At 43.8% G+C, this 8628-nt stretch overlaps 1 protein-coding gene across 1 annotated transcript in view; it reads right to left on the bottom strand.

Annotated features, from left to right (window-relative positions):
- The window catches only part of bzrap1 (benzodiazepine receptor (peripheral) associated protein 1), a 97924-nt gene that overhangs the window by 13467 nt on the left and 75829 nt on the right, over window positions 1-8628 (bottom strand). The window contains exons 23-27 of the mRNA XM_015383670.1: window positions 6437-6583; window positions 5411-6190; window positions 4007-4109; window positions 1345-1481; window positions 1086-1254 (exon numbers count right to left, since the gene is read on the bottom strand). Coding sequence (XP_015239156.1) covers window positions 1086-1254; window positions 1345-1481; window positions 4007-4109; window positions 5411-6190; window positions 6437-6583 — 1336 coding nt within the window. The remainder of the gene's footprint in view (window positions 1-1085; window positions 1255-1344; window positions 1482-4006; window positions 4110-5410; window positions 6191-6436; window positions 6584-8628) is intronic.

Raw genomic sequence — 8628 nt, 5'->3', positions numbered from 1 at the left:
TTAACTGTTTCTAAAGCCCCATTTACACTACCCTCTGAAACCGACCCGTGTCGAGTTCAGACCGAGTTTGGATCTGCTAACTATGCAGAGTTTGGTTCCTTATGACCGTTTACACATCATGCTAGCACAGTTCCTCACCTTCTAGTGACGATCTGTGGTATTACTGCTCTCTAGTCGGGTTGAAGGAGGGAATCAAGCAAATCAGAATGGCGGCGCCCGTAACTTTCAGGAAGTTATGCTTGGTTATAATTGTGATATTTCGTTGTTTGTGGAGAGTCAGGCGAAGAAAGCAGCGTTTGGTGAATTTATTTGACAGAGTCGGCTTTTGGGAAGTGGATACGACAAACAATAATCTAATCAGAGCTTACAGACGCAGGAAACAACAACAGACGTTGAGGTTCATCACACTGCTAAGCAGATTCATCGCTGGAGTTTGTGTGGCACGGTAGGGAGGCTAGTATTTTATGAATGTCTTAAATTTCATGATTATGGAGGCAGACTGTAGGAGATGGCTCGGTCTGCTCATGCACTCTTTGTTATCTGAGAACTGAGCCAGAACTGAGCTGCGCCGAGCTCTACTGTTGAACTAGCACTAGTTTAGCGATGTTCCGTTGTGTCTGGCACGGTCTGGTTCAGTTTGCGTGCCATTTACACTCAACAGTTATCTCTGTTACCGGGCTCGGACCTTTCTCGGCACGGTTTCAAGAGGGTAGTGTAAATAGGGCATTAGACGTCTAGTTAAGCTAACACTTTGGTCAAAGGTTAGTGTTGCTTTAAAAACATTGGATTTTAGTGACTACCTGTAAATGTAGTAGAGCAGCTGGATTATTCTAACATCTTCATAGCGAGGTTCTACTACTGCAGTAAGAGAGACAATTATTTCCAAATGTTTTTCTACACATCCTAATCCAGGTAACGCCAAAGAGGGATCATTATGCCCCGTTTTCTTCTTGAATCTGAAATATTTATGGAACCATTTTCACTTACCACTTCAACATGGAAAGCAGGGACTTTATGGAATGTTTTACAGTTAACATCATCATACAACTGGTGTGGAATCAGGTTTTCTGCCCGTTCTCACATACCGATCTTCTCCATGGAGGTAGCTGTGGAAAGGAAGCCTTGCTGCAATAGCTGCTGCTGGGTCTCCTCATCCTCCACCTGGATCTCAGACACCATGTTACACGGAACGTAGCCCAGGCGGCCACCCGTCTCCCCCCGGTAGAACCCATCCGCGTCTTTATCTCCATAAACCTACATGAAAGAGGGTGAAATAAGCTAATTTGCAATATGTTGGGTCAGACTTCTTTTAAACAGTTTAAAATAACAAGGATGCGTCCTTACTTTGATGATCTGTCCTTCATTAAAGGGCAGCTCCTCCTCCGCAGCATCAGGATTGGGAGACATGGTGACAGGGTCGTATGGAAAAAGGGCCACAAAGAGGCGCACGCCACCGTCTCCTTTCATCTTTGGTGATTCACCTGGAGGAAGTCAGTCACATTAATTAACAATTATTAACCAATGATACAAAATTATCCCAAGATTTAAGAAAAAAAAAGAAGATTAATAGAATCAGACCCCCATTTTGATGAACCACAGCTATAATGCTAACTTTCTTGGGTGACTCAAAACAGTGAAATCCTTCATTACATAGAATAGTATTCTTCAATCATTTCTTTCATTTTGCGTCATCGGATGAAGGTGCACAGTTGAAAAGGTTGCACTGCTGCAAAAAACCGACTCTAATTCCTGAAAGATCTTAATAAATTCCAAGCAGCTTCCCTCTGCAGCCTACAGGTTCAAAAGTAGCAAGACTGAACTGAAAACAGGTCCACCTATTTCTAATAAAGATCTATATAGTGTTTCTAATAAAAAGAGAAACCTGGGTCAACAATTTAAACATTTCAATGCCATGCTATACTGATGTAGTATGAGTAGTAAAGCAGTAATATAAGATCTGAGTTTTTTTTCTGTATTCATTTTATATTCCTTATATAGGTTTATTAGTGGTTCCTAGAATTTCTAAAAGTAGAATGGGAGGCAGATCTTTAGTTATCAGGCTCCTCTCCTGTGGAACCAACTACTAGTTTTAGTCCATGAAGCAGACAACCTTTCTATTTTTTAGGCTAGGCTTAAAACTTTCCTTTTTGATAAAGCTTATAGTTAGAGTGGTTCATGTTATCCTGAGCTATCTCTATAGTTATGCTGCTATAGGCTTAGACTGCTGGAGGACATAGGGACCCCTTTTTCATCATTCTGCTTTAGGCACTGATCTATATAGATCAGTGCCTCTATGCTTCTTTTATGTGTCTGCTTCTCTCTCCTTGAACCCCAGTCGGCCTCAGCAGAAGGCCGCTCACACACTGTCTGGTTCTGCTAGAGGTTTCTTCCTGTTATAAGGGAGTTTTTCCTCACTACTGTCGCTGCATGCATCCTTTGTGTGAGGGATTGCTGTAGAGTCCACAACAAAATGCCAACCAATATCTACGGTTGCCACATGTTCGTTCAGGAGGAGTGAATCATGCCGCTGGGTGTCTTTAGTTAGAAAACCTTGAACCAATCTGACTGGATGATCTCATCAGGTGGACCAATATGTTTCTCCAGGACTTTTTTACTATTACAATATATACCAAATTGATGTTTTACATTCAATTAGTGCAAAAACACACTCTTTCGATTATGTTCTTTTTTTTTCTTTTCTTTTTTTTTTTTTTTTACAGTGTCCTGTCTGGCAATGTGGCAATAGGAATAATTGTCTTGATGCCAAAAAGAGCCCAACAGATTTTGCTTTCACAAGTGGAGGAGTACGGCTATTGCCATAGTGTTCCGCTTGATTAATGCATATAAATAGCTTTATTATAATTCATGCAGGGAGTATCACAGATTTTATGGACATTGCAATGTAAGTAGAACAGGAAAGGAAAAACAGAAAAAAGGAGAAAAGATGAAAGAAAGAGGAGATAAAAGGAGATAATGATGATGTTCTAATCTATTAGGCAGAACCTGGTGAACACATTAGCTGGTTTGCATCGAAACCCTGGAGATATTTTAAGCTCTTCTGCACCTCCCCCCAGCGCTAACCTCAATGCTGCTATGAGCCAAGTTGGCCCAGTGCTTGTCCTTAAAACAGGTAATCAAGCTAAACCACTGATACTAAGCTGTGTGAGCCCTGTGACAAACGTGCACTTAGTCCTCATCTGCAGCCCAGCAAAGGAGAAAAACAACATTTGACCCAAACTTTGCAATCAAACTGCTGCCTTCACAGTACAGTTAAAACGCCTTTAATCGCTCAACATGCCCCATATCGTGCAAAAAGAGTGTTTTTGTCTTGGCAACACAGGAGGATAAAACATCAGTGTGGCTCTGGGCTTTTCAAAGCTGAAGTCAAAGGACAGAGAGGTGCAAGAAGCTACGGCTGAGCTTAAGGTGCTCACCTTATTTGGGAGAATCAACCCATCTGTAACAAGAGACACTAACAAACGACTTTCACACACTTTCACATCCTCACACATCTTTGAGCAAAAAGCCCGGAACTTCTTTCTGCTCCCTTCTGCTATATGCACACGTGTCAAACATTGCACAGCCATGCCGCCCGCTGGGCCTCCAAACATTTTTAGGATCGGTCAATCCGGGGGTTCAGACTGAGCGAGAAGTGAGGGGGGGCAATGTGGAGGAGGAGGAGGGGGGCGTTCATGTCTTTAAAGCAGGCAGCTTCTTTGTCGGTTAATCGAGGTTACTATTTTAATGTCTGTCACTTCCCCCTGTCATGACAAGCCACTTTGGCTTAAGCTGGTTCTCAGCTTAGCAGGCTCTCTCCTTCGTCTCCAGAGCCGCGGCACCTTCTTCTCCCTAACACCCCCCGCCTCCCACCCCTCCCTTAATGCACAAGGTACTAATCCGACAACCTTGATGTGAGAGGGGAACCAGGAGAGCGTCAGGATCGCCACAAACGCTTCCACTGAAACCAGGAAGAGACAAAGGCAAAAAGGAGGGAGTAGCCTCTGACCTTTGTACTGCCTGGCATGGGGGCTCATGGCTTTAGAGGACGGCTCTGCCTGGCCAGCCCTGGACGGGCCTGCCGCCACAGCTGGAGGGATTTGGCTGGGCACCTGTTCAAGAGGAAAAAGACAAAAAATAGCATTCAGCACAAAAAAAGGTGTTAACCAGACAGAGGGGGGAGGGGGGCAGCACTGGGGATGAGATGTTTACTGCAGGTAAAGATCAGTAAAAAGTTACACTTCATAGCTTCCCTATGGTTTCAGTTTTGTTCAATGTGACAGCAGAGAAAACGGCATTATGTAGCACGGGATATTGTAGCGCTGCCCCTCTCCAACCCGTTGCTGAGCTTTTCTGGCCAGCTGGCTTAAAGCAGGCTAATTCGCTCCGACCTTGTTAATCAGAAAGACAACTTCAGAACTTTCGAAACAATTTTCCTAAATGAGTACGAGAATCAGACTTTTTCAAATAAAAATGTGTGCGTCGGTGCCTTCAGCTAAAAGCTGCAGGAAAATCCAGAGAAGTTAGAGAGCTTCATTTATTTATTTCTTTTTTTTTAATGAGCAAGAAAAGCAGAGCACAGAGCGCCGTCCATAAAGCTCAGATTTGGTTCTCTTTCTGTGTTGATGTTAATCCTGGAAGGATGCTAACGTTAGCAAAGCCTTGCTATCACTACGCCCATCTATTCTCTACGAAAAGGCCGATTCCGACAATCATACTGACCTCCAGGCAGACAGTAAGTGCTTCTGCTTGTATAACTTTTAACCTCTTGTGTTAAAGAGCATAAAACGGTGATAAACAATGGCTAAACAAAACTATGCTGCCAAAACTACACATAAATGAACACGCACACAGACAGACCAAATTCATTAAAAACTTCTATAAAGAGGTCTGAATCAGCTCTATTTAAATGTTTCTTCTCATAAAAACAATAAAACATGAATTTAAAGACAATTTCAAAAGGATTCTGCAAGGCGATTGAGTCCTATTTATTTGTGTAACAAAATAAACAAAGGAATAATGTTTTAGGTAAGGATAGCATGGCAGTAATCCTCAATATACTACATTATTTCAAAACAAATGCTACTTCCAAGCATTTGATTGTTTACATTTCTGTGTTTCTATTTTAAACCTACAAAAACAAAAATGTAGATGAAGAAGAAAAAAAATTTATATTTCATACGCTGACAAAAATTAAGGATTTCTTTCGTTAGGAAAAACCTAAGTATGTATGCTGAGGAGAGTTTGAAAGCAGCAGAAATTGAGCGACCAGAAGAGAAGGAAGGACTCAACAGAAACCTAAAGCCTGTTTCAAAGCAGAGCTGAAGGGAACAGAGAGGTTAGGTGCTACGGCGTTACAGGGAGAGCGTAGGGCGGGGACTTCACAGATCACATCCACTGCAGCTACGTTTACCGCTGATTCGGCCTTCGGCTCTCTGCGGTGAGCAGCTTTGTGCTCCCCCTGAGCGCCCTCCAGCCACCACTCAGAGCTCATCTGCTCCACCACCACCTCCCCTTGGCTGTAAGCCTCCGGCTCTTCGTTGTCCGTGCCGTACTCCACGTCGATCTCCATCCTACGACCAATGGGGGACTTCAGAGTTCGTACCGTTTTGCTAACTGGGTAGGGTCTTGGCGGGGTAGGGCCATGGTCGGGGTTTTCCATGGCGGCGGCGGCAGCCATCTGGCTCCTGAGCATGGCCTCCCTTCTAAGGCGGTCCCCTAGCCCTTTGAGCAGCGCTCTCTCTTTGATAGAGGGGGTACGTTTGGGTGGACAGTGGGCTGAGACTTGCCTGCCGCTGGAACTCTCATACAAACTCGCGCTTTCATCTTCAGGATAATTGACAGTGTCGGCGTAGTGCACCCTGTGCTGCATCTTCGGTTTAACCTGTGGCGTTTCCTGCCTGACAGAGGGCTCTTTGGTTGGGGGTTTGGGATCTCTGTTGAAGTGGTGGTGGTGAGAGGGGCTGTGCGAGTGATGCAGGGGAGCATGATGGAGGTGCTCAGAGTCTCTGGGATGAATGGACCCGGGTCTAGGCTTGCTGCGGTGGAGTAAAAGCTCTTCCTGACTGCTGTCCTCCTCCTCCGTCACCTCGGCGATGCTGAACAGCTGTTTACACTGTGGCACCTGAGGAGGCAACTTAAGGATCCTCTCCAGAACGTCTTCATCGCTGTCTGGTGTCTCCAGTCTGCGTGACTGCATTGTGTTTCACGGAATCAGAAGCGGAGCGATAAAGGTTTCGGGTTAAACAGTCAACGTTATCCGAGGCACAAACATACGTTCAGTCATGCAAGGAAAAAAAAGAAAAAAAGAGAGGAAACACAAAACAACAGAAATGATTAAAAAATAAGAATAACGAAACAGAAATTAGAAGTGAACCTCACTAAAAGAAGCAGAAGCTGCAGAGACCATGCAGACAGAGGCAGGCATTCATTTATTTACCCTGTTGGCTCCTACAGTGTACCCCCTGGACTGAGATTCTCCAGAGTACAGGTCCTCCTCCTCTTCCTCCAGGATATCTGACAGATCAGAGCGGCTGTTGTCGGCATGGTAGTCACTGTGAGGCTCCACCAGCCCTCTGCTATAACTCTGAAGGCAAACAGCAGCACCTCGGTTAATCAAATGAAAGAATAAAGCATCAAACATTTGTACATAAAAATGTAATTTATAATTTTGATGGATTCAAAATATATAAATATTTACTTCTGGTTAGTTTGTCAGCATCAAAAGGATTCTATACCAATAGGAATAGAAGGTTGATATGGAGCTCAGGCGTTGGGGAAAATAAAATGGCTTCTTCAACATTAGAGGTTGCTGCTTTCTATTTGAACAGTGTGGAGTTAGGAAGCTGAGACAGAGGCATTTTTTGCAATTTATTTAACGTCCTCAGGTGGAGAGCTAGAGCTCTGACTGAGGCAACCTCAGTACATACATTTATACCTTACAGAAATCACAACAACAACTTTTGTTTATGAAGGCCATTCCCTGTTAGGTTAATATATCTTTCACTGGCCAGATGGATCTTCTGAAAACAACAGTCTTCCACTTCATGCCATGAAGGAAGCTGTGTAACTCATTATTATCTCTCATGACCTTCAGTTGTAGCATGTGAGGCTAAAAACAGACATACCTCAACATTTTTTACTCCACAACAGGTAAGTAAACTGTTTGCTAATGTGAAAACTAGTTAGCGGACATGGCAACTGGTAGAGACGGAGAGAGGATGAGTACGCCACTTACTGGCTGGGAGGAGTTCACCTGCAACTCCCACCTTTAAAAGCTGCCGCGGATGAAATTGATAAAGGGATTATGAGGTTTTGACTGCATCAGGTTGTTTTTAAGAATCAAAGTCCTCCTCTTAACAAACCACATACTTAGGCTGGGTGATTAATTGCATTTTCAATATAATCGCAATTTAAAAAAACAAAATTTTCAATCGCAGAGGTGCTGATTTTTAATCACACTATAATTAACATGAGTAAGACACAAAATTTCTCCCTACAGCCCTTCAGATGGAGGTAAAACGCTTGAAGTGGGTTAGTCACCACTCAAAAAGGTAGAGATCCATGTATGCAAGTAGAATTTTTTTTTTTTTACGGCACTAGTGGCTCGTTTCTTGGACAGTAGGCTGACAGGAGAAGGGGGGTGACACGCAGCAAAGCCTTTGTTTTTTTTTCTGAAAGCTTGGCTGCAAAGGAAAATCGAAGTAAAATCACAATGACAAGTTTAGTTAGAAAACATTGCGATTCGGTGTGCTGCTTTGGCGAAGCATTGGTTAGCGTGCACTAGAGACTGACATTTTTTTCGGGAATCCCACGGGTCACGGATTCCCGTGGGATTCCCGTGGGATGGTAGTCAGTATTAGTAACAATCATGTGATTGGGACGGTACAGGATTAAACATTAACGGGAGCAGACGGGAGTGGGAGCAAACCAATAGTAACTAAAAGAAACTAGGATCGATGCCAAAAAATAAAATAAAATAGAAAGAAAAAAAATCCAGTACTGGCGCCTCCATTTTGTAGTTTTTTTCCTTGAAGCCTACACTATAATGCGAGTCAAAAAAAAACTACATGACCCAAAAACCAACAGTGCTTCCGCTCTGAGTTTTTCACCCGCGCTCAAAAACAAGAATGGGAGTGGTGCAGGAGCGAGAGACAGTCTGAATGGGAGTGGGAGTAATTTCACCAGGAGTGGGATGGGACAGGATTTAGATTTCTACTCTGGCCCGGGATCGGGACGGGACACAATTTTTTTCTGTGGGAGTGGGACGGGACAGGAGTGAAAATCCACTCCCGTGTCAGTCTCTAGCGTGCACGACCCGTCTACAGAGGATGTGGCCGACCTGGGTTCCAATTCGCCTGTGGTTCTTTACTGCTTGTCTCTCCTCCTCTCTTGTACCCCCTTTACCATCAACCTACTTTGCAATAATGAGCCACTAGTGCTAAAACAAAAAAGGAATAAAAAAATAATCCCTATTTAGACTTTTGGCAAAATCATTCAGTCTACCACATATGGCAGGATCACCTCCTGATAATCATTGGAAAATCGACACACCAGCGTACCTGCTGCCTGCTGCAGTACGATGGTTCTTGGTCTTGCCTCAGGAACTCCTCAATGGACACCAGGCGAGTG

Source organism: Cyprinodon variegatus, unplaced genomic scaffold, assembly GCF_000732505.1.
Source record: "Cyprinodon variegatus isolate N-32 unplaced genomic scaffold, C_variegatus-1.0 Scaffold291, whole genome shotgun sequence".
NCBI lineage: Eukaryota > Metazoa > Chordata > Actinopteri > Cyprinodontiformes > Cyprinodontidae > Cyprinodon > Cyprinodon variegatus.
The sequence above is the reverse complement of the archived record's forward strand: the minus strand, read 5'-3'. Positions and strand labels throughout refer to the sequence as shown.